The sequence below is a fragment of the Squalius cephalus genome (genome assembly GCF_949319135.1).
Source record: "Squalius cephalus genome assembly, chromosome: 10".
In the NCBI taxonomy this organism is placed as follows: domain Eukaryota; kingdom Metazoa; phylum Chordata; class Actinopteri; order Cypriniformes; family Leuciscidae; genus Squalius; species Squalius cephalus.
This window is the reverse complement of record NC_137131.1, coordinates 14,389,330-14,415,721: the sequence shown is the minus strand read 5'-3', so window position 1 is coordinate 14,415,721 and position 26,392 is coordinate 14,389,330. Positions and strand designations below refer to the sequence as shown.

The following is a 26,392-nucleotide window of genomic DNA, read 5'->3' as shown; positions in this document are numbered from 1 at the left end:
GCATATATAATAACAATTTCTCTAATGTAGCATTTGTATTGAAACAACAGCATCATTTTATTAGATTGCTTTGCCCATGTTCTGTCCTTTCCCTCTTGTTCCTCTGTTCTTTGCTGTCTCTCACCAATCAGCTTGTGCCTCACGTTTTGAGAAATTGCCTCAGTGATGTTTTCTGACAGTGACGTTAAATGAAGCACCAAACTCATAGTAGCCCTCCAATTGAAAGGAAATTTGCCCACCACTTTCTACACAAAGCCAAACAACCTGTGATGGTTTCACAAACACACAAATATAAACGACGTGAAGGTCTTTGCGCACATGTGCAGTGCCATAAATGTACAGATCAAAGGGCAAAGTTGTGATATTTGAAATGCAGTTATGGCGCTTTTCCACTGCATGGTATGGCATGGTATGTTTCACTTAAATAGTACCACCTCGGTTGAGGTTCCAAGCGAGCCGTACCGATACTAAAATGTGACGTGTAAACACTGCAGATAACCGATTGGTCAGAGAGAATCGTTACTAACTGCGTCTTTGGATTTGCGACACGAGACGCCAAACCCGAAAAAACAAACTTTTCCATCCTGCAGTGAAAAACATTCACTTGCCGAGAATCAAGAACACCATTCACTCTTAGAAAAAAAGGTACAAAAGCTGTCACTGTGGCGGTACCTTTTCAAAAGGTACACTTTTGTACCTAAAGAGTGCATATTAGTCCCTCAAAGGTACATATTGGTACCAAAAGTGTACATATTAGTTCCAAAAGTGTACATATTAGTACCTAAATGGTACATTTTAGAACCTTTTTGAAGGGTACTGTCCCAGTGACAGCTTTTGTACCTTTTTTTCTGAGAGTGTTCCATCGATATGCTCCATTGCTCCTGTGTTGTGCATTTGTCGTGTTTACAATGATGCAGTAGAGGCGGCGCAACAATGATCAGTCTATAATCCCACCCACTTTGAAGCGTTACTAAACTGCAGTGGAAAAGCGAGCCGAGCCGGGCCGTACCATGCAGTGGAAATGCGCCACTAACTACATGAATTTCTGCATGATTTGGTCATAAAATTTGACCTTTCTTGCATCAGTAGACAAATGTTAAAATCAAAACAAATATGAATACATTGTTTTGTATTGTATTCTTTTCACATTAGAGGTCAACCGATTGATCGGTTTTGCCGATTAATTGGCACTGATAACCGATTGTTGGAACAAAACGGCAAAAATCCATTCCAATAGTTTTTTCCGCGTTGTGTCCATTGCTGAAGGGTCTGCTGAGAGAGCGACCTCTAGAGGCAAAATAAAAACTATCACTGATGCTTCGTGGAGTTTGTTTTGATACGTAAGACTGCATGCTGCACAGAGCGGGACACTTCAGATACAGATTTAAAATAAATGAAACGGTACAGTACACTCAGGACTGCCAACTCTCACGCATTGAGCGTGAGACTCACGCAATTGACACTTTTCACACACTCTCACGCCACACATCCATTTTCTCACGCACAGAAAAATTGCAGAGTAAAGAGGTAACCTACTTTTAATATTAAACTAATTCTCAGCTCTTAGATTTCGTCAATTTTATTACGAAATTCAGACAAAAATACGTTTGGCGCTTGTAAATGTGACGTGACAGATCGCTGAGCGCCTCAGTTCAAGTGCACGTGAACCGATCATCTGTTGCTTTTTTATTTAAGGATGCAGTACAACTTACCGAAAGTATACATAATATCGACCAATTAGTGTTTTTTAACCACGGAAAGAGGTCAATATAACAGCAGGAGAACAATTATGTCACATAACGTTACATTTACCTCAGGAAAGCCATTTAATGACCATAGCATGTTAACTGAATAGAAAAAATAGCTAGAGAGGAGATTTTGCTGAGCACTATATTACATATTTATTATATTTTTACTTATGTCATTAAATAATTGTTATTATAACAAAATCTGCATTATATTTAATTTAATTTGTTATTTTTAACCTTTAATAATACCAGCAGATTGGGCCCTCTATGTTTACAGCATTAGGTGAGATTATTGTTTTACATAAAATTTAAAATAAACATGTATCCAAATTAGTCAATATTGAATCAAAATCGGAATCAAATCACAAGAATGGAATTGAAATCTTGAAATTTTTGTCAAGCAATAATAAAAACTGTATCCTACCAGTCATTGTACAATGTAAACATTGTAACATGTTGTCACTAAACTTCATAAAATTTACCCCCACCCCCCACCCCCACCCCCCAAACAAAATCTCACTCCAAGCTAAACTCAAAAGTTGGCAGCCCTGGTACACTACCATACGTGTTTTCAAAGTGTTTTAGAGTGTGCTGTGGAAATCATTTACATAATACAGTAAAATGTATCATTGTGTCTTATTAAAGCAGACTGTTGAAGATCAGATTAAATTGTATGGCCAATTTCCACAGAAATCCTATTTTTCCTGCAATAAGCAGCCATCTAACTTAAAATATCAGTCCTACATCTTCAATTACGCTATTTTGCACTATATAGTTTACACACAGCTCCACATTAATCTTCTATCTTATAAATCTTAGCTCACCAACCACTAAGGAATATGAGGCTTCTAAAACAAAAGGAACAAGGGAGAGAAAGAGGAAGTGAGAGGGAGAGAAAGAGGAAGTGAGAGAGAGAGAGAGAGAGAGAGAGAGAGAGAGAGAGAGAGAATTATGATTCCTCCCATCGTGCTGTGACCTGTTTGCTCATTCATAAGGCGTCACTTGTCGAGGTCCATAGAGAAACCAGCAGGATGTGGAGCAAATAAATGCACCGTGTGTTGTTGGAATACCAATGCGCTTCGCCGTTAACATGTGCAATCTCGAGCCTCCAAAGTCTTTGTGCCACCTGCATCAAAACCTCAGAGGAACTTCTCATTAATCTTTCTGTTTTTTTTTTTTTTTTTTTAATCACTATCATCTCCCTCATTCCTGTTCCTGTAGCCTCAACTATTATTACTATTGGATCACAGCAATTTACATACATTTGCATATGGTAGGTCAAGAGTAGTGATGAGCCTTATCAGTTCCTTTACTGCAGATGCTTGATCCTTCTTGTTAGATTTAAAGTGTCCGATCTGATTGACATTTAAACTAAACCTTAATCATGGTGCTTTAACAAACAAAACTTAAATCAGCGCAGCACAGAAACGTATTGCCACCTCGTAGCGTGGTTCTCCTGTGCGAAAATTGCAGCGGGGTACAACAAGGGGCCACTGCTGTGCAGATTAGTGCACAAATCACACCAATGCATGGGAACACAGACTTTTCCTGCTGTCAACAGATGCCTGTGTGTGAGATTCTGTTAAATAAACAGCCATTTCCTAATTACAGAAAGAAAAAACGAAAAATAGTACTGGTATCTGTGTAGACATTGGCAGGTGGTACATCAGTGCTAATTAGTGTTGTCACTGGCGATAATTCACAAGAGTCTGCAAACAGCACTACAAGAGCACTACAGTTTCATGGACCTCATCATTCACATAATGGAGGGAAAACATCTTTTGTCAGAATTTCTCATCAGAGCTCTCATTATTACGCAAATGGAAATTCAGTGTAAATGGATAGATTACGTTGGCTTTATAAAACGGATACTGATGTAAACGAGTTTAACTAATTGGTATTTGTCAATTCAGTTTCCTGCTTACAGGTGAAAGAAATCCCACCCTGAGTTCTCTGCTGTAACATTCAGTATAAGGAAGAAGACAAGGTGAAGCGAAACAGATCTAATTTGCAGCTTAGCTTTATTTTATAAAACCAAAGGAAAATAATCCAACACAAGAAACAATTCACCAGTGTGCTAGAGCACAGTCAACACCAGGAAATTAGCTGAACAAAACTAACGGACGTCATTGTCAACTAAAAACGGAAAGCCTTTAATGCATTTTGGCTGTTCATTTACACGACAACAGAGTTTTGGAGGTCTGAAAACGCAAACTTTTGAAAATAGGTTTCAAAGTGCACGTTTTTGAAAACGATAATGTTATTGTAACAGTGTAAACACAAATTTGTGAAAACAGTGGCATCATGCGTATTACGTGTTCAGTCTATAGGCACATTGTGTTTCTTTACAAAGTTACATCGCCAACTACTGGCGTGGCATGCATAAAACATAGTTTTTAGTTGTTTTTGTGGATCCGTGTTAACAGCGATCTTTTTGACAAAGTTGTCATCTTTACGCAAAAAATGGAAAGGAAAAACTTCCCTGTTTTTAATACATTGTTGTAGTGTAAATATACCCTAAGGTTAATATATACGGAGTGAACTAATTAACTAAATAAGGAACAGGTGTGAGAAATCAATCAAAACAATAAAAACCCATGACAACAAATGAAAACATGCTTAGAAACTATGACAACATTAGGAAACAGGAAATAATACTATATCAACTAAAATGTAATGTAATTTAAACGAAACTGAAACAATAACAGAACATGACAATAATAAAGTTAATTTATTTATTTTTTCCTTTTTTGTCGTCTTTTAAAATCATGAATGTCTGGGCACAAGACAAATTCATGTTTATGAATTTCCATATAGTTGCAAGGGTGATGCATTACTATAATATGACCTTTAGACTTTTTTGCATATGTGAATAGAATGCTGCATCATTTGTTTTTTCTTTTAGCATTTTTTAACTTTTTTTTTTTTTTTTGTCATCCTGACCTTAACCTTTTTGAATAGGTAACACTTTTATATAAGGTTAAAGTAGGTAATGCAGTGTCTAACAACGAACAATACTTTTACTGCATTTATTAATCTTGGTTAAATCTATATATACTAATGCATTTTTAACATTTTAAGTTGCATAAATGAATATTAATTTATTATGAACCAACATGATTAATCATGAACAACAGTATATAAATAAAGTGGCATTAACCTAGATTATCATAATTTATGCTGTAAAAAAAAAGTCAGTTGTTAGTTTATTATAATGCATTTACTGTGGAAAATTATTTTTAAGTATTACATTTGAATATAATTTTTTTAATCATATTTTACAAATTCCATATTTCATTTATTGTAATGGCTAATTTGTTTTAAAGGCTAGTCTAGTGTAATACAATAACAACAACAACATCCTCCGCTTCCACTTCACACCATTCTCGTACTCTGGCGATGTGCGGCAGGTTTAGTGTCCCAGGACAACATAGACAGGGTGTCATGTAAAGGTTGGCATGTTTCTTACACATGAGCAAAGTGTCATTTACACTGTGCTCTGCAAATTGGCAGCAAAACTAAAAATCTGACCCCATCAAGGATTTTATCTGTGGTATTCTGAACACATATAAGTGGCCACATATAGAGATATATGGGCACTCTCCACAACTGTAACCTTAGCAGAAGGTCAATGCTCAGTGGAAGGACAGTGGAGACAGGAAGAGACAATAGTGCTTATGATACATTATGCACTGTATTTCATTCAGCTGGAGGACATGTCATATACTGAATTTAAAAAATCCTTTGGGACAAAATGTTTATATTTTACTGGATTTAAAGGGATAGTCTACCCAAAAAGCATTTACTCACCCTCATACCATTCCAAACCTGTATGACTATCTTCTGTTGGAGACAACAGAAGATGTTTTGAAGAATATATTCAGTTCCAGTTGCCATCGACTTCCATTATATGGACAAAAAAACAACAAAAAAAAAGTCAGTGGGAACCATAAATGTTTCGTTATCATTATTCTTCAAAATATCTTATTTTGTGTTTAATCCGTGCATACAGATTTGGAACAACATGAAGTTGCATGGGTAAATTAACTATCTCTTTAATGTTCATTTTTATTTTGTACTGTTCATTTTAATTCATTTGAGCTCATAAAGTAATAACTGATGTTCATGTATACTATAATGTACATTTAAATGGTAAAAGGTTGAGGTTTGAGTGTTATGTTGCATATCTACTATGCTTGTGAGAATGACAACCTGACTGTTCCCTAAGGAGAGATGAGATGTGGGTTTAAAGACAGCCACCTAATCAGGGAATTTGGTCTCACCAGTGGGATTTCTCATCAGGGTCTCTCTCCCTCTCCTTCCTCCTCTGACAGGCCCCTGTGGAAAGGGAGATGTTGTAGAGCAGTGCGCTCTGCCTGACCAGACCCCAGCTGTGGTGCTCAGGCTGACGGAGGCTCTAGAGAGACTGGGTGAGTTTGCTCCTCTGCCTCACCTATCTAATTTAACTATTCAAATAGAGTTAAACACCAGTCTAGAACCTAAAGATGGGGAGGGGGGGATGGGTAATTTGATTGAGTAATTATATATTTCCTTCTTCATGAATGAAATATTATTTTGCATAAAAATAACACTTCTTGAATTAGTTCATTACATACAAAAGATGCTATGATAGTAGGGTACCGTGATAATACCATGTTGTTTTGGGCATATACGAATGAGAATTTACTGTTCAATTTAGGTTTTTGTTAACATAACACATCGGATTATAAGACTGACCCTTGACCTCTGTCCTTTTCTCAAGACTGGGAGAATGAGCCACTTTACCGGTCTGGCCAGACCTCCACTGGACCACCGGAGTTACTTCAGGCTTTGGAAACAGGTCAGGTTCATAAGTGGTTTATTCTGTACATGCTAATACACTAGTATGTTCAGCCCCATTTGATGTAATAAGCATCTAGTTATTAATCAAAAATTATAGTTTGCAGTTGAACAGTTTCCCTGAATTGATTATTTGGCAAATCTTAATAGGCTTAATTAAAATGAATTGATACTGTAATCATGAATTTTCTGTGTGTGTGTTGAAAAAGGAAATTAAAGAAAGACAGTCTTAAGTGTAAGATGCATGAAAACATGAAAAGAAAACTGCAGTATAAACTGTTTTTTGAGCACTGGAGTGCCTTCCTGTCTTCAGCAGTGTAGATCAAGGCAACTGTTGTTAAAGTTTGAAAAGTTTAGCTGAAGTTCTTATTAAGGACCACAAGGGAGTGCTCTGGCTCCGTACTTTTTTGGGAGATGCTGCTCCCAAAAAAAACCTCAGCACTACTATTGGATTAGATGAAGCAAATTCATGCATATTCACACGCACACCCCTCTTCCTCTCAACTAAAATGATTAGGCAGAGCATGGATTTCCCATAGGAGAAAACTCCTTTTATCCCATACTATTGTTGTTTCAGACTAAGAATTTTATTCCATTTTAAGGAGAGACTTTGTTAGAGATTGTGCTTGCAGCATATGTTATATGCCTCTGAAGTGCAGATATACATGGTCTAGCAAAACCCCACATCCATATATAGCACATGTGTGCACAAGTATTGTTAAAGCCTTAGTTGTCACAACTTAAGCATCACAACCTTTTAAGTAATTTCCAGTTTGACAATGTCACATGTGCACTATCATGACCAGGGTATGGTCATGTCAGTTTGTTTGGAGTACATCTGCACACTTCCACAAAGGGTCAAAGGGTCTTTCACAAGTTTCTGCACAGATTTTAAAATATGTCTTCTGACACATAAGCACTCTCACAAACTGAGGAACTATATGTAAAGGGAGGGTAGGGTGGATGTTGTCAGTTCGTGACTGTTTGACATGAATGTGCTCTGACAATGTGGTAAGGCCTGTTTACAGTGGTGTTAGAAAGGTTAGCCTTTTTTATATCGACCTTCAGCATTTGAGTTTTTCCTTTAAAACTCCTTCAGTATATTTGAGAATGTTCTTGAGTGTACTTCAAGTACAGTCACTTATCAACTTACAGGTTTAGATTGGATTTGATCATTACACGACTCTCTATTTCCTCTTAAGAGCTTTTCCATTTGTATGGGTCATTGTCATGTTACATGGCCAATTTACAACCCTTGGTTAATTCAACCTTTGCAAAACACTCATCCATTAAGTTCTATACAGTGGGCTTTGAAAGTCTGTGACCACATTGAAAATTGAAAATCTAAGATTCATGTCAGCTTGAGTACCACTGTCATTACCTTAGAAGGAAGACATCATAAATATACATTAATTTACAGTGTGTATATATATATATATATATATATATTTTTTTTTTTTTTTTTTTTTTTTTTTCTTTAAACTCATATTGTTTTGCTGATGGTATAATCCATAATGAAACATGCAAAATATAAGCTTTTTCACTTGAGGATCTCAGACTTTTGGATCTGACAGTATACTGTATGTTTCATGTATTTGATTTGAGGTGTATGGGATATGTTTATTATATTTACCTAACCTTTGTTTTGTAAAGATTTCCATTCACATCTAACCATAAGTTTAACCTTTCACTGGAATGAACACAATTAAGCCAACCGTGAAACGTTACAAAATGTATCCATCACCCATTTCCTGTCATTATATAACGGGTTAGTTACTCAGTGTGGAAATACTCACACCATTGCATACACTCTTATGAGTGTTTTGGCAGATACGCACCATGGTTGCCATTTAAAAGCCCAGCCAAGAAGTGGTGAAGTCCAGTGGCCACAGAAGACCAGAGACAACATTACGTCACCCAGCTAGAGCTTGTGCTAACCAACCTGTGATTTGTGGATCAACAGTGTGTTGTCATGGAGATGGCAAGCCGTTTTAGCCACGAGGATACATATTTTAGAGAAACGAGAAAGAACGAGAGAGTAAAGGTTTCATGTAGGAAGTGGAGAGGAGCAGAGAGAGGAATGACTCATGATTCAGGTGCGTCCAAGATCGACAAGTGCATATGCAGTAAATTCAAACTAATGGTCAAGGAGGATTGACAAACGTTTGCCTGTGTGTGTGAATATGCATTTGGTGTACAGCAAAAGCACACACATACATACACACACACACACAGTCATCAGGAAAAGAAAACTGGTTCCAGCTCCAGTCTCCCTGGATACAGTGACAGGCACACGGAGAGGCGGCTGACCCGTGCCCACTCGACAACATGCCAAAAGCCCATATTCCCTTCCGTTTATTAATATCGACATTCATCATGGTCGCATTTCTAGTCTTTTTCTTGCGTGAGAGAAGCTGCGCTCAGCAAAGCACAAATTAAAAACACTGCTCTCATCTTCCTCACTTCCTGCTCTCCCATTGGCTGCCAGTGATGTCATCCTGTCTCATATGCAATAGTCAATAACCTATTAGAGTCCAGCGTTTTATAGTCAGCTTGGGCAGAAGGGGCTTCTGCCGCTTGAGCTCTTCCACACCCTTTGTTTTATTGGAGTCTTTTAGCGATTGTCTTGATTAATACGTCCTAAAGTTGTAAAGATTTCTGAGGGGAGACGGTTCAGTGCCCCCAGGGAACACTTTGTACTGCGGGTGGTGTTATAATAGTTTTTCATTGTAAATGATGTGGGGTTTTTTTCTGTGTTTGTAAATGCATGCCGTTTAAAGACCACAGATATGTAATTATTTGTGCATATTAATTGTATATGGTATGTTTGGCATGTATAATGCATTGCATGCACATTCACCTTTACATTAACCATTAACAAAACCATTATCATTCACTCTTGAAGACTTAAGATGTGACATTTCAGCAGTCTTATTGGAAATTTTCTCAGCTTTCTGCAAGATTGCCTCTCTAGTTTTGTTTACGCTCGCTCTACCTGCATAATCCATCCATGTCATTTGTTCTGTCCAGCTCTTTCTCCTCTTTTCTGCAGATACAGCCTTGGAAGTGATCACTAACAATGATGTCATCCCTTAATTGCTCTTTTTTCCTCTCTCTCTCTCTCTCTCACACACACACACATACTTGTGGCCAGACTCCTCCCTTGTTCAGCCTTTTTGGCTCTTAAAGTTTCCTGACAGAGATGTTCTGATCGATCAAATCGCTGAGTTAGGGCCCGTTCAGAAAAGATGCACGCTTGCATCAATCTGCACGGTTTGTAAATAGTTTTTATACCGTACATGCACTAGGTGAGTGTTTTTGAACGTTGTGATGCATCTTTTTTGTGTGTGTGTGTGTCTCCTCCCATGAGTGCTTGACTTTTAAGATGCCACGTCAAGTTAAAAGAGGTTAACTGAACGTTGTGATGTTTTTTGTTTGTTTTTTCTCCTCCCATGAGTGCTGGACTTTTAAGATGCCATGTCAAGTTAACAGAGGTTAACATTTTAAATAGTATATCGGGACACCTGCATTCTGTTTCATTCTGTTTTTAAATGCTTGATCTCGTCCTGTGTGCATACTGTAGATAGATGGATAGATAGTTGGATGGATAGATGGATAAATGGTTGGATAGGTGGATAGATAGCTGGATGGATGAATGAATGAATGAAAGGATGGATAGATGGTTAGATAGATATATGGATGGAGGAATAGATTGATGGATGTATTTAAAAACAAAAATCAAGGAAATGATCAATGATATGACCTTTTTAAAACCAAATGTCCTCAATGACAAGCATGTTATATAACTGGCAAAGATTTATTCTGCAGTGTAATGCCACAGTTGTATCATCTCTGTTTTTCCACTCTCTCTCATTTCTCCCCTCTTCTGAACTACTCCTTTTCATTCGCTCATTTCCGCTCCCTTTTCATGTCCTCCTCGAAGACTTGATTGGATGGGGACACATAATGCACAGTGCCAAACCAGAGCAAATTAAATTTTGAGTTTACAGCAGCTTAAACTGAATAACAACATATCAGTGTCTCCGTCTCTTATGCACATTCCTTGTTTTTCTTTCTTGCTTTCTTTCTTTTTATTGCTCTTGTTTGCTTTCTTTTTCCTCTGTTTACTCATTTGTCTCTCTTTATTTGGGTAATTTTAATCATTTTAGACTTTTGTCATCTATTATCTGTGGTCAAAACACATTTTCTCATCAGCAGCCCAGGAAGAGTAATTTTATATAATTAAGATTGATTTTTTTGCAAAGTTGCCATCTTTTCACTTTATTAGATTAGAGTTGTTTAATAACCTGCAGCTTTAATCAGTGGGAGGTTTAGTCTGTTGGGTTTTATAATGAGGCCTACTGTATTTGGTGCAGTATTCTGTAGTTCATCGTCTGTTGATTGCTTTGAGTTTGTGCGTGTCCCTCTTCTCTGTGCACTGGCTTTTCTTGTCCTTGCTTTCATCGCCTGAGATGTTTACGTGAAAATCTCCCCTTCATTTTTTACACTCATCACCTTCTCTCCACTCTTGCACATGCATGCTCGCACATACACAAATGCACGCTCACCGCACTCCTGTCCCAACCCAGAGGGTAAACAGTGGCGCTCCACAGGCGTCATGAACTGTACTGTTGCACATTGCTGGTATTTGTGTTTGTGAGTGTATACACAAGGAAAATATATTGACAAAAGGAGCAAGACTGTTTTTGTGGTGTCTAAATGTATTTTTTGATCTACAAAAAACCTTGCAGCACTGAGCAGAATAAACAATGCCATCGTTTTAGTTTAGTTTTTTAAATATTCACTCAAAAATTAAAACTGTCATATGCTTACCCTCATGTCTTTCAAAAACCGCTATGAATTTCTTAACCTCTGAGACGCACTGACCTGAACCAGGCTTGACGTCACTTCGTTTACCATGGTAAACATTTACTATGTAGACTATACTGTCTAAAAATATTAAGAATGTTAACAAATTATACATCTTCTAAGTTCTAAGGGTTTAGTTTCAATCTACGGTGTCTGTTTTACGATATACACTATATTGCCAAAAGTATTGGGACACCCCTCAAAATAATTGAATTCAGGTTCCAATCACTTCCATGGCCACAGTTGTATAAAATCAAGCACCTAGGCATGCAGACTGCTTCTACACACATTTGTGGACTTTAGAGCAGTGGAGACGTGTTCTCTGGAGTGATGAATCATGCTTCTCTGTCTGGCAATCCGATGGACGAGTCTGGGTTTGGCCAGGAGAAGGGTACTTTTGTTGTGGGGTTGTTTTGCAGGGGTTGGGTTTGGCCCCTTAGTTCCAATGAAAGGAACTCTTAATGTTTCAGCATACCAAGACATTTTGGACAATTTCATGCTCCTAACTGTGGGGGAAAAGTTTGGAGATAGCCTCTTCCTGTTCCAACATGACTGTGCACCAGTGCACAAAGCATGGTCCATAAAGACATGGATGAGCGAGTTTGGTGTGGAGGAACTTGACTGGCCTGCACAGAGTCCTGACCTCAAACCGATAGAACACCTTTGGGATGAATTAGAGCGGAGACTGCGAGCCAGGCCTACTCGTCTAACATCAGTGCCTGACCTCACAAACGCGCTTCTTGAAGAATGGTCAAAATTTTCCATAAACACACTCCTAAACCTTGTGGAAAGCCTTCAGAAGAATTTAAGCTGTTATAGCTGCAAAGGGTGGGCCAACTCCATATTAAACCTACGGATTAAGAATGGTATGTCATTAAAGTTCATGTGCATGTAAAGGCAGACGTCCCAAAACTTTTTGGCAATGTAGTGTAGATGCTCCAGCAATAGTAAGACAGTATGTTGGGACACAATATTAGTAATAAGAGGTAGTTCACCCAATAATGAAAATTCTGTAATTTACTTTATTTCCTTTAAAAGCTGTATGACTTTCTTTCTTCTGTGGAACTTAAAAGAAAATATTTTTAGAAATGTCTCAGGGTTTTTTTTTGTCCATGATCACTAAAACTGTTTGGTTACCAACATTCTTCAAAATATCATCTTTTGTGTTCAGCAGAAGAAAGTATAGTCATACAAGTTTGGAATGACAAGAAAATGCTATCAACATTTATTCATCCTCATTTTTGGGTGAACTATCCCTTTTAGTGACGAATGCCCAAGCTGCTCTTTTCCATACAATGAAAGTGAATGTTGACCACAGTTGTTAAGCAAAAATGGCATCACTATATTTTGAATAAATAACAACTTACATTTCTCTGTTCTTCACAGAAAACTATTGCATGGCTGAAATATAATGGAAAATTACCACATTTTAATACTTTTAGGGGTTTTTTTTGTTCTTTTTTTTATATTCTGTTAAAGATCTCCTTTTGTGTTCTGCGGAAGAAATGTAAATTCCTAAGGTATTTGTCATTTCAGCAGTTTTACACCCACGACAGCAAGATGTTTTGGTGTCTGTGAGTCAGATCACAGAACAATGAAGGAGGTGAATGAGTTCAGTTTTAAGAGGAACATGGCCGGGTCCACAGTGGGTCTTGTGGTCACACAGGAATGAGGGCTGTCATCTCTGAAGCTATTTTACTCTCCCTGTCCCTAAAGGTTGTGCCTTACTGGAACAGCTCTCTTCATCACCCCAACATATCAACGAACACACAGCATCAAAGCTTACGATAACATAGCATGCTATAGTCGTAGCTAAAAACAGCCAGCACACAAAAACATATAGTAGTTCACAAAACACTGAATTGCTGAACCATAGAGCTTGCTTTGTCAAAAGAGATTTTGTCAGGCATTTGTTCTAGAGTTGTATAGCCATCAGGTGTCATCTGTGTTTTCTGTTACAAGTTTTCCCTATGCTAGTTCCCGTGTGCCTTGGTTGCCCTTGTGTGTACTCATTTGTTTCCATGACAACCCATTGTGTTTACCTGTGTCTTGTTTAGCTCCATCGTTTGGTCTATGTATGCTGCTTTCAGGTGTTAAATATGAGTTCCCTAGTTAAAAACTGGAACATGAACGCCCTCTCAAGTTGTATTTACCACTGGGAAGCTCTGGGATAATTTTGATACCCAAGTGCCATGAACTTTAAACATGGACTGGTATTCTTTATTATTATTTTCTCACAACAGCTACATCGCCTTGTCTTGACATTAAAGTAGTGCATATTTACATATATGAATAACCATTTGAAGCGTGTTGGTTGTCAGTGAATGTGACGATAAATATCACATTGGCTTCAATAGGACTTTCCCAGTAAGAATAAACCTGATGTCCTCCATGATTCATGTTTTTTTTCTGACAACAAAGCACTTGAATGGGACAAGCTTGTAATCACAACTTCAGAAGTGGGAAGTAGGAAATTTCAGATAGCACATTAAGGCAGTGTAAAACTCTGTTAATTTCAGTTCTTGTTCTGGTGTCTTCATTGTTTACGGTTGGTTGTGTTAGTTGTCCTGCGATTTTCTTCTGTGCCTACAGTAGCAATTTGTTTAATAAAGACTGACTGCACATAGATCCTTCATTTGCCTTTATTGGAACCAAATAAATGTGATATTTTATTATATGATATGATTAATATAATATTTTTAAAAATGATTTTTTCATTATAAATATAGTGATTACGTCTAAGGTGTTTATTATCAGTTAATTATTGTGCCTTTAGCCCCAACAGTAGGGGCGCCTTTTACCCCAAATACCACACTTTTACATATTCTTTCGTTACTGAAAACTATTGCTCATTTGCTACATAAATGTTACAACATTTTAAAACTTTGTGTTGCTTTCCGCGATCGCGTCAATGATCAGTCCAATTTTTACGTGCATCATCAAAAGCGGATGTGAAGAAAAGTGCTGAGCTGAATTTTTGTGCCATCTAGTGGTTTAAAAAAGAATAAAGTCAAATGCGCCTTTTACCCCAGTGCACCTTTAGCCCTGTTGTAGCCTATATATAAAATTGATCCATCACCTGAAATAAACTGTGAGAGTAACTGACCATTTGGGGTTTGGTTATTCTCCATGCACAAAGGCATTAAATGCCCCGATGCATGTCCTCTGCGAGCCTTGTTGTCTGAATGCCTTTCTCTGTTTGCACCCGTAAATACCATAAACAAAAGCCTCTGGGACTCTTGTGGTGCTCAGAGAGTGGCTGGTGACAGGAAGATAGAGGAGGCGACAGAGAAATTGAAGTGAGGGATCAAGGGTAGTGCCGGGTGAACACAGATCATGGACCAGATAGCAACACTAAGGGTTAAAGCTTAGTAGAGCATGCATTTGTGGATTGACCCACAGAATGCTTTGACATGGTGTGAGTGTTGCGTGGCTTTATGTGCACATGCGAAGGCAGAAAGTGTCCTGGACAGGGTCAGGTACTCTGTTCCATTATACTGTTCCAGTCCAGACTGGCACCAAGCGTGTGTAATTCTGGTAAAGTGTTATGAATATCATAGGGGAATGGGAGTTACCACTTCTGGGGGTGTATTATTAGTAGACTTAGGCGAAATCTGTGGACTATTTTTGCATTTTGTGCACTTATTTTGAAATTTGTGGAATATGATTTAAATGTGTTAAAAAGTGTTAAAGGAACAGAGATATTTTGAGGAATGTTGGGGTCCAAACAATATGGATCCTGTTGAATTTTAACGTTTCAATGTATGGACAATAAATAGATATTTCAAAATATCTTCTTTTGTGTTCTACAGAAGAAACAAATGCATCCAGGTTTGTAAGGACATGATGGTGCATGAGTAATTGATCATAAAATGTTCATTTTTGGGTGAACTATCCCTTTAAATGGAGTACTACAATCTCATTGGTAGCAGTTTCTTGTGCATGCCGATTCCATGTGAGACTAATTATTGGTTTGTTTTTTGAACTAGATAATATCTGGATCACTAAAATGGGCATGGATAGTAGAGCATATTGAACTGCCTTTTTGGTATATTCATGATCGCAGTTTTAAAAATGTTGGTTCATATGAGGAGATAACAGTATGGCGCCTAAGCCATGCAGGAAACACTTTGATGTGTGGGTGAAAATGCAAGTGAGTCAAGTGGAGAGAAAAGGAAAAATGGAAAAATCCAGATCCATTTCTGTCACGGTGTGGGAGCTTCAAACATAAAATCACAATGTGGCACTGAGTCAAACATTCTGTATGCATACACACACCGACCGTGATTCCCACTGTGAGAAATCTGATTACTTTCTCTGAAAACCTTAGTTGTAAGGCAGTGAAGCCACTCATTCTGTGTTATTAAAATGATGTATTTTTTTCCTTATTTATTTTATGTTGTGTGCCAATGCAAATACCTGTAATGATCCATTTTCATTATTATAAAACTGTTGGATGATTGTTTCTCCTTTCCAAACCCAAGCAAATCTTAGCAACTTAACTTACTTGAGCTTTGTGTTAATTATCTAATAGTGCTCTGAAATAAAGCTGATATTGCCTTAGGTATATTTAGAGACATGGACTATCTCTTTAAAATATGATATTGTAAATAGTTTCAGAACCTTGAATTAGTTATGTGTCCTTGCAAAGCTACTCAGTCAGATGTGTAAAATGCAGTCCATTGCAGTTCTGGATGACTCTCTCAAATGGATATCTGCAGACATCTTAGTGTTATTTACAACAGGCCAAACAACAGGCTAATATGAGGCAAAAAAATATTGACAAGAAGGAATTGTAAAGACCCACAGAGCAAACGCATACTAATTCCATCACTATTCTCCATGGTGCTTTTTGATTTAGAGGCCAATGGTTTTTTGACAACTGTTCTTTTTTTATGCAACACAGTCACAGCTTTTACCATTGTGATTGAGTTGGGTTGCCGGCATGGCACCACTGAGTGAAAGATGAGATCATGTGAATCTAATTCCCTTAGGCAGAAAAAGCACCACTGTTTCACCTATCCACATTTTCTGGGCATTTTATCAGGATCATTCCATCAGCTTTAATCTTCATTATTAGATTTGATGTGAAAACTTCACTGAAAATAATTTGGTCTTTGACATTTTCTCCCTCAATAAACCAGCTTGAATGGACCACAAATTAACCAAGGGGCAGTTTCTGGTTGCTGAATACAATAATGGTTAACTGTTTGAGATGATTTACATGTGATGTATTTTTATTTAGTTTACTTTACTTTTTATATATATATATATATATATATATATATATATATATATATATATATATATATATATATATATATATATATATATGTCCCCTTTTCATTTTAAGGTCTTAAAATGAGGTAAATACAACCTCAGTTGAACAACAACACATGACATATTACACAGTGTCATTGTTTATTTAACAAAAATAAAGCCAAAATGGAGAAGCCATCAGTGACAAACTAAGTACACTCTTACTGCTTCCATAGGAACTAAGAGGGAAAGCAGCAGTCAGGCACTGCTAATCAAATTCCTTTGATTAGTTGATCACAGGCAAACATGACCACCTCTATAAAAGCAGAAGTTTTGTCAGTTTGCTGGTCTGGAGCATTCAGGAGTGTGTTAACACAATGCCAAGGAGGAAAGACATCAGCAATGATCTTAGAGAAGCAATTGTTGCTCTATTATTCTACAGTGAGGAAGATTATTCACAAGTGGAAAACATTCAGTACAGTTTCCAATCATCTCAGACTCTACAGACCTCAGTTAGCATGTTAAATGTTAAAGTGTATGACATTACAATTAGAAAAAGACTAGACAAGTATGGCTTGTTTGGAAGGGTTGCTAGGAGAAAGCCTCTTCTCTCTAAAAAGAACATGGCAGCACTGCTTAGGTTTGCAAAGTTGCATCTGAACAAACCACAAGACTTCTGGAACAATGTCCTTTGAACAGATGAAACCAAAATGGAGATGTTTGGCCATAATGCAGCGCCACGTTTGGTGAAAACCAAACACAGCATATCAGCACAATCATACCATCTGTCAAGCACGTTGGTGGAGGGGTGATGATTTGGGCTTGTTTTGCAGCCACAGGACCTGGGCATCTTGCAGTCATTGAGTCGACTATAAACTCCTCTGTGTACCAAAGTATTCTAGAGTCAAATGTGAGGCCATCTGTCCGACAGCTAAAGCTTGGGCGAAAATGGGTCATGCAGCAGGACAATGATCCCAAGCACACCAGTAAATCTACAACAGAATGGCTGAAAAAGAAAAGAATCAAGGTGTTGCACTGACCCAGTCAGAGTCCAAACCTCAACTCGAAATGCTGTGGCGGGACCTTAAGAGAGCTGTGCATAAACAAATGCCCACAAACCTCATTGAACTGATTAAGTTCAATGTTGTAAAGAAGAGTGGGCCAAAATTCCTCCACAACGATGGGAGAGATTGATAAAGTCATATAGAAAACAATTACTTCAAGTTATTGCTGCTAAAAGTGTCTCTACAAGCAACTGAATAATATTAGTTTGTCACTTCTCCATTCTGGCTTTATTTTTGTTTAAAAAAATAATGGCACAGTGTAATATGTCATGTGATGATGTTCATCTGAGGTTGCATTTACCTAATGATATATATATATATATATATATATATATATATATATATATATATATATATATATATATATATATATATATATATCCTGCTTTTTGGACCACTATAATTTACACCTTTATTTTCCTCCATAGCTCATGCGAGATTTGTAGGTCAGCGCTTCCACAGGGACTAAGCCATCTGTAAAATTTTAACAGCAGATAATGACCAGCTGAGGCAGCTTTATCCAGAGCCAGTGGTGACCTTTACCCAAAGGATCATGTTGATGACTCGTTTCAAGGCTTTTAACTTACAGCACTAACCTCTAAAACCAGTCTGAAGGTTTTCAGGCTATATCACAACCTTTTGGTCCTGCACCATGTGACATCTCTTTACAAATTTTAATCAGGTACTATAGGGTCAATGTGGAGAGTGGGGTAAAGCCAAAATGATCATGAATGATTATGTGTCCCGGTGACCAACATGTGGTGCTAGGCACAATAAACAAAGGCCTGGCAGATCAATAGTTTTAGGCTAGACGGCTTCGAGAACTGAATTTGACAATGAGCTTAATTGATAGGCATGTAAATGAATGAATGGAGAGATAGGGATGGAGCAAAAGCTTCTTGATGACCTAGACAAATCTATTTATAGTGGATTAGACACTTTACAAACTGGGCATTTAAAAGCACACTTCAACAATATATGGATCAAGCCAAGCAGGGGGAAACAATCAATTTGGGCCACTGGCAGGCAAGAAATTAAAGATCAGCAGATGGGCATCCACTGTCAAGGTGATAAGAAAAATAAGAAATACATGTGGAAGCTCAGAATGGACATTGCGACCAGTAAATGGGATTCATTGAGAAACTGTGATCAATAGGTGGTAGTTTCTCGCATGACTGTTCCTCTGTGATAGAGGGGGACTTGGGTTATGGAAAATCCCTACACTAATCTGGCCTGATATTAACCCAGCACCGTTTGTTAGCCATGTGAGTTTAATGTAAAAGAACACTTTTTTTCTTTAGTGGCTTGATAAATTGCATATTTTTAGAAGTGCAATCAACATGATGGCGAGACAAATTGTTCAGCCATCCTTTATGCGATTTTTAAAAAAATCTGATGGAAGTAAGACTGAGGTTTTGCCTACTTTAGTTACAAAGTTGTTACATTAAAAGTTCAACTTTTAGAAGAAGCTTCATGATATTGCGTTTTACACTATTTCCCCCATTCCACTGCATTTTATTAGTGACCTATAAATAGTGCAAATTCTTACATTATTATTCATTTTTATGTTCTCATTTTTAATTGTTCAAAATGTTTTATGTTAACTATCCTCATTGTTTATTACACTAAATTGCATTCAATTAAAAGACTCTCAACACATATAATGATCTGTATATCTTTTTTTAATGTTCAACATTTCCTTTCTTTCTTTTTTTTGTTACTTTGATATGGGCTCTTTAGGTTTTTTAAGGTCTTTTTATGGTTTTATCTGCCATTGTAGGTCCCTCCCAAGCAGTTTGTATTACTTACCTGGTTCATCTGGAATACCAAGCTTTGCATTGGAAGCAGGCATAATGGCAAGTCAACAAACTAATCACATTTAGAGAGAAAAGGTCATCAGCAAAGCTTAATGGGTTTTTGATTTCACTGGACCTGATCGCAGCGAAACTTTATTTTACAATTAGTCAGAGGGACGATCAATGCAGTTACAATTTATCCGTAGGGGTCAGACACTTTTCTTGTATTAAAATGGCATGGGATGTTGGAGAGCAGGATTGAAGAGGTTAATTCATTCATTCATTCATCCAACGATGAGGCGAAAATATCATAGCCGTAATAAAACAAGTTTAATTAAAACACCATTGCCAAATATATGATGGGGGTTACCTTTTACCTTACCTTACTACCTAACTACTCATTTACTTCCTTTAAGTACAGAAAGGATAGAGAGATGAATCAGAATGATTTGTGAGAATCAGAAGTCTCAGTAAAGATGGGTAGCTCAATATTGTATTCATCGTTTTATCCAGATGTCCAACATGTGCAATGAATGTGTCAAAATTACTCAAATACTTCTGAGCTCTACATATTTTCCTACATTGTTCACTTCCTAAAAATGGGGTTTCAGTGCCCAACATTCTGCAGGCATTGTGGATTGTACAGTAGGAAAGTATTTATGAATCTGCAGTTATACCCAAACTATAAATGAAAAAGCTCTGATCTAAAATATGTGAGAGTTCTGTCAGTGCCTTTTATACCTTTCCAATACATCAATATGCCATTATAATTTCAGCACAATGAAGGGACCTTTAAAATTACTACTGTATAATTGCAGTCTTTCAAGCTGCCGTTATCCTAGGCTTTGAGTTATTGACCGGGAGACTTCCACTCAAATTTACTCTCTTTGTTAAGCTTGTGACTGGGTCGTTGTCCCCAGAGGGGGCAGGAATGGTCAGGGGATCTGACCACCACTGTAAGTGAATCGTTATAGGGTTTTGCCAAGGGCACATGGTTTGGAAGGGTAAATAATGGAGAAAGCACCCTGGGAGCCTATAATTAACCATTCTCTCTCTCTCTCTTTCTCTCTCTTTCTCAGACCCAGCAGGGGTGGACTTTGAGCAATATGAACTGTCCATTTTGGCTGATACTCTTAGAGGTTACATTCAGGAATTGCCCTGCCCACTCATCCCAGCTGTAGTGTACAGTGAGCTGGTCTACACTGCTCAGGGTAAGCTGAACACAAAACATGTAAACACCACAATTTTATTTTATATATATATATATATATATATATATATATATATATATATATATATATATGGAAAATTAATATATACATTTCATGGAACACAATGGTAAACATTTTAATGAATTGTACTGGTTTCTCTGTTTGCTCTCTCTCTTTTTTTTTTTTTGGCAATTACAATGGGTACTTTGGCTTTCACGTTTTAAAATGAAGAAAGCACAGAAGTATCATAGAAGTGGTGTGTAGTATGTATGACTTGTATTCTTAATTCTAAGCAGGGCCGGCCCAAAAAAAAGCAAATATTGATATAATTATAAAAACACACTGCACTTTACTTGCCGTTTACAAGAAGCAAATAATGCCCACAGTGTTAGGGTTGCCAGTAAAGCTATTCAGAAAAGTACACTGTAGCAATGTATGTTGTTCAGGGAAGAAGGAGGCGGGAACCGGAGAACATTCAAACACTTTAATTATAAAATAAACACAAAACGAAAGTAAAAGGGGCAGTCCCTCACAGACGACTGCCGCACACACATAAACAAAACATAACATAATGTCCAGGCCTGGTCCTCTCTCACCCTTCACTGTCGTCACTCCTCCTTTTATGCTTCCGTTGCTCATCCATGAGATACGAGACTGGACGCTCATTATCAGTCGCCACCGGCCTCGCACCGTTCTCTCACGGCTCTTGCCCTCGCCCTGTTGCCACATACACAAACATCAATGTCTGCCATGAAGAGTTGTTAACTTGTGATTTCGTTCATTTTTACATTTTTACATTACTATAATGTTCTTTCTTTTTCGTTGATGTCAACTTTGTTATAGTAAACATATTGTAATCTGTACTAAAATGATGTTAATTGGCATAAACAGACACAAAGAATGCTCCATTTAAAATCACTAAAAAGCTGTCACTCTTCTCAGTTCATGGCGATCTCACAAAGTTCCATTATAATCAATGAAGCTGTCTATACACTGCACAATGAATCTCTTGTTTACATTGTGTCTACACTTGTTTGTTGTATCGAGAGGATTTGCCAACGTTCAGAACTTGCTGGCGTTTTGAGCGGTGAGTGGATTCTGACTTAAACACCTCTGATTGGCCATTCGTTCAAGAGATCAACAGACATGTCTGTGATTGGCTTAATTGTTCAACGCCACAAAAACAAATAGAAACATTTGACGTTCTCCAGAGCTCAAACACAAATACGCACTGGAACGTTTGTCAAATAAGTTTCGCCGATATTATATTTTTGTTTGCTTTATACTCTTGTTTTCGTTTGCCGGTGCTTAGCAACCGCCTATGCCACTGGCCAGCCCTGATTCTAAGTCTTCAAACATCATGCAATAGCTCATTGAGTCTCATTGAGTGAATTGAACTTGAGAAATGGAAAGTCATTGAAAAGATACAACTCTAAAGAACGCTGAACGGCATCTCTCATCAACTCTAAACTTGCCAATAAAATCTAGGATTTAAGTACATTTTCAGTGAATAATGAATGGTATCACTTTTATGATACTTTTAAAGCTTTTTTTCATTGTTGAAGCTTGAAAGCCTCAGTGTCCATTCTTTATAATTGCCTTCCAGTACATTTCTTCAAATTTCAAAGTTTGAACTGCATGCTGGTGAGTAAATTATGTAAGAATTGAAATGTTTAAAATGCACAACTAAATTGGGTGGGTGTGTTTGTCTTCTTTACTATATAAATGCTAAATGTTCAGTGGGCAGAAAGAGGCTTGAGAGAGGCCGAGAACAAAAGTAGTTTGATAGAAAGAGAGAGGCAGTGTGTGTGTGTGTGTGTGTGTGTGTGTGTGTGTGTGTTAGTGGGGGCGCTACTATGCCGGAGGGTAGGTTCACACCATCTCTCTCTGACTTCGCTCTGCATTACTCCCACTGAAAATGAAACAAGCGTACACAGAGTCTGCCCCATCTTTTAGATATGCCTGGTTGCTCAAAAGCGTTGCTTCACTTTGTAAGGACAAACCGAATTATGTAAGCACCCTCGCTGAGTAATGCTGCATCATGTTTCTGATGCCTGAGAATTCTTACAGACCATTTATATCCTTAAATGTATTGATTGAATAATATTTAAGGATGTACTGCAAAGTAAACATATTATCTTTTCCTCTAATAATATAGTGGAATTACTGAAGTGAAATATTGCATCATAATAACTACTACTAATTTTTAATATTAGTTTTGTGATGCAGTGAACAAAAATCAAGACAATGACTCACTATAATGTACTTGGGGCTATAATACATTTTGTATTGGGTCAATGTGTCTTCAAATCTTATAATGCTAAGTCTCTCTAGGATGTGCCATATGGCATATTCAGCATTTTTGCAATAACCGTTCTAAAAAAATCAATGGGCTATTATGGCAAATAAGCTTTTCTGGAAAGTCCCTTTGTCATGGGGTGCTCTTAACAATGCCAAATCCTACCTCCCTCTTTCCTGGATAAAATCCATTTGATTGTGAAATCAGGCATGCTTTTGTTTGATATCCTTAATTTAATCAACAAACCAATTCAAGCTATTGCATCCATTTTTTTAAATACCATGTTATCCAAAACTCCAGGAGTTTTATGATCCATGACTTAAGGGTAGAAAAATCGAATTAATTTCAAGCTTTAAATGTAACACGAAACAGCAAAATATTGCTTCCTAAAGCATGACAATTTTACTTAGTAGAAGAAAAGTGCAAAAAGTCCTTTTTCTGCTAGATGTGATTCCATTTAGTGTTTTTTGAGTACCGTTGAGTGTCTAAGTCTCATTTTAAGAACATTACTCAGTGGTATCTCTCATGCCCTGAGCACCGGTGCCAATCTGGCTGGCCAGTAGCCAGTGTTCCTTCTTCCAGGAATGTGATTGGCTGTCTGCAGGGCTCCCCTTCCCTCGGTTGTGTCGTGCTGAGTCCAGATGGACTCGGCCAAGTTCCCAACCGTGGCCTACAGCCCATGACGCTGGCCTTTATTGAACAGGGGTCAGTCTCTATTGGTAATCTCCAGGAGGCAGCACGGGGTGGGACCGTCCGGCTCCAGACTGGGGGCATGGGTGTCTGTGTCTATGCATGCATTACTGAGTGCATGCATATAACTTGCTGATAGAAGCCCTCTTGTATCAATGGTCAGTGAGTCTCAGGCCAAGGTCAAAGTGCTGACCTGTTTTCTGATCGGCAGATTGTCAGACATTCATCACTCGACCCCCTGCCACCTGCCACCCACTGCTCATAACCTTTGACCTCTCTGCACTTATCTTCTATAAGCACTATGGCAGAAGTGCCTTAACCAGCCAACACCTTAATGGCTTTGTTCATGCTCATAATTCATGCAGGAAAAATGCATTTGACTGGGTACTAAGTCTGTGTGAGAGCAGCTTTTAGGCAGTAATCATTGAATGTGTTGTGACTGGTGTATTGCAGGACTGGCCTATCTGCAAGCTGACACCCTTGACACAAAATTATGACTATTACTATTACTTCAAAAATGAAAGGGAAATGATAAAATAATGTGTACATCTTATGTTATCAAAGGATGAATAAAGCTGACTATACAATAATATGATTTATAGGAAAAGTATGTGTTAATTTTTACTTGTTGTGATTTGTTGTATGACACTTTTTTGTTGTCAACGAGCATAAAACCAAAAATATGAATTCATTTGTTTTATTTATTTAAACATATACATTTGTATTTATTTAAACATTAATATAATATAATATAATATAATATAATTTAATTTAATTTAATTTAATATAATATAATATAATATAATATAATATAATATAATATAATATAATATAATATAATATAATATAATATAATATAATATGTACTTATTTTTGGCTTAGAATTATAATTGACAATGTTTTTTTTCTTTTCAGTTTTTAGTTTTAGTTTTCTAAAATAAATACTTCTACAGCATTTTATTAATCTAAGTTAATGTTAATTTCAGTGTTTACTAATACATTATTAAAATCAAACTTTGTATTTGTTTGGTAACAAATGCTGTATTGCTCATTGTATTGCACATATTGTTCATGTTATTCATAATTGAATAAGTGGCTTAGAATCAACATGTATTACATCTCTGTAAATTCAGTTCCTTCATGTTTGGAGTATTTGAACATTGCATGTGGAAAAGCAGGTGGTAAAGAAAATCTTGTTTAAAAGAGATGTAGTGTTCCTTTTCTATCAGTCATGGTGGCAGTTATTCTTCAAATGATTGTGACAAGAGTTATAACCCTGCATGTATTGTGAGTAACCGAGGTATCAGCAGTTCATTCTTAGTGAATTCCCCCTTATTTCTTTCCAGACTGGCTGATGTTGCATTGATATCCAGACTGTATACCTGTTCCTTTGGCTGATGAAGACAAATATTCATTGTGTGTAAGGGACTTGGGGATGAAATGCTCATACTGTATCTTTGCTGTGCCACCAGGGTCCACTTTAGCCTGAATCACAGATGCTGGCCTCTTTGCTGTGGGAAACCCCATCTCAAAGGAGCTCATCAATATGTTGGAAGCTGTCGAAATAACTGCATTGTCCTTGTGGGCGCTTATAGACAATGGACTCGAGGACAATGTTAGGCTAGCTCTTTAACTCCTGCTGAGCTGACTTTCCAGTCCCAGGTCATGGGTTTTGTGTTTTTATGTGCCCTAATGTCCATTGGTGCTGTTTGAGTTCCACCTATATTATTAGAACCACGAGATGTTTAGCCTGTTTCTCTCTGCTGGTAGATTTTGGTATTGCATCATCTGGCTGCTCAAACCATCTCATGCATTGACGGCCATTCAAAAATATCAGTGCATTTCAATCTGAAATATTTTATGTTATGGTAAATAATTTACCATAATTCGTTTTTTGTACTTATGTTGTTCTCTGTCTGCTGCCTTTCCCATCACAGATCAGGATTTTCAGTAAGGGCTTGGGGTTGTGAGTTATTTTGGTGCCATCAGATCATGACCATTTGAATGCCTCTATAACTGTGGTTCTTAACCAGGGGACCGGGGCCCGCAAGGGGGCCTCAGCAAACTTATTAAGTATTTAAATGATTAAATTATTATTAGTATATTAAAATAATCTAATTCTAATCACATCAGCACATGAAATCCCTCCCTTGTATTGAAGAAATTAATTATTGAAAGGGAATCTTAAAATGGAATCAGAAAAAGAAACATTAATATATCAATACTCCCAGTTTCTGTTCATAAAAAGGTTTTTAAAGAAGCAGCTTTGTCATGATAATGGCAGAAGCCATTATTATAACATAAATACAAATTACAAAGATACTGATAAATTATCTACTTGACATCATAAAATATTTGAGATTTAATTGCACTGATACTTCTTAATGGCTTTTGATGGAGTGGCGAAGGAATTTATGACAAGGTGTGACAGTGCCTTTTTGCAAGTAAACATAAAAAAGTTTGGCTCCTCAACCAAGAGTGAAAGGTCAAATGGTGGAATGGGCTGGGAGTTACAAGTATCTTGGACTTTTCATTGCTAAAAAGTTGTGTTTCAATACTTATGTTGAAGCAGTATGCAAGAAAGGCCAGCAGCGGTTACACTGTCTTCGGAGGCTCT

General features: G+C 37.3%; 1 protein-coding gene across 1 annotated transcript in view; it reads left to right on the top strand.

The window, feature by feature from the left end:
- pik3r3b (phosphoinositide-3-kinase, regulatory subunit 3b (gamma)) overlaps nt 1-26,392 on the top strand; it is a 164,918-nt gene that overhangs the window by 63,196 nt on the left and 75,330 nt on the right. Inside the window, exons 3-5 of the mRNA XM_079884820.1 lie at nt 6,083-6,178; nt 6,511-6,588; nt 20,655-20,786. Coding sequence (XP_079740946.1) covers nt 6,083-6,178; nt 6,511-6,588; nt 20,655-20,786 — 306 coding nt within the window. The remainder of the gene's footprint in view (nt 1-6,082; nt 6,179-6,510; nt 6,589-20,654; nt 20,787-26,392) is intronic.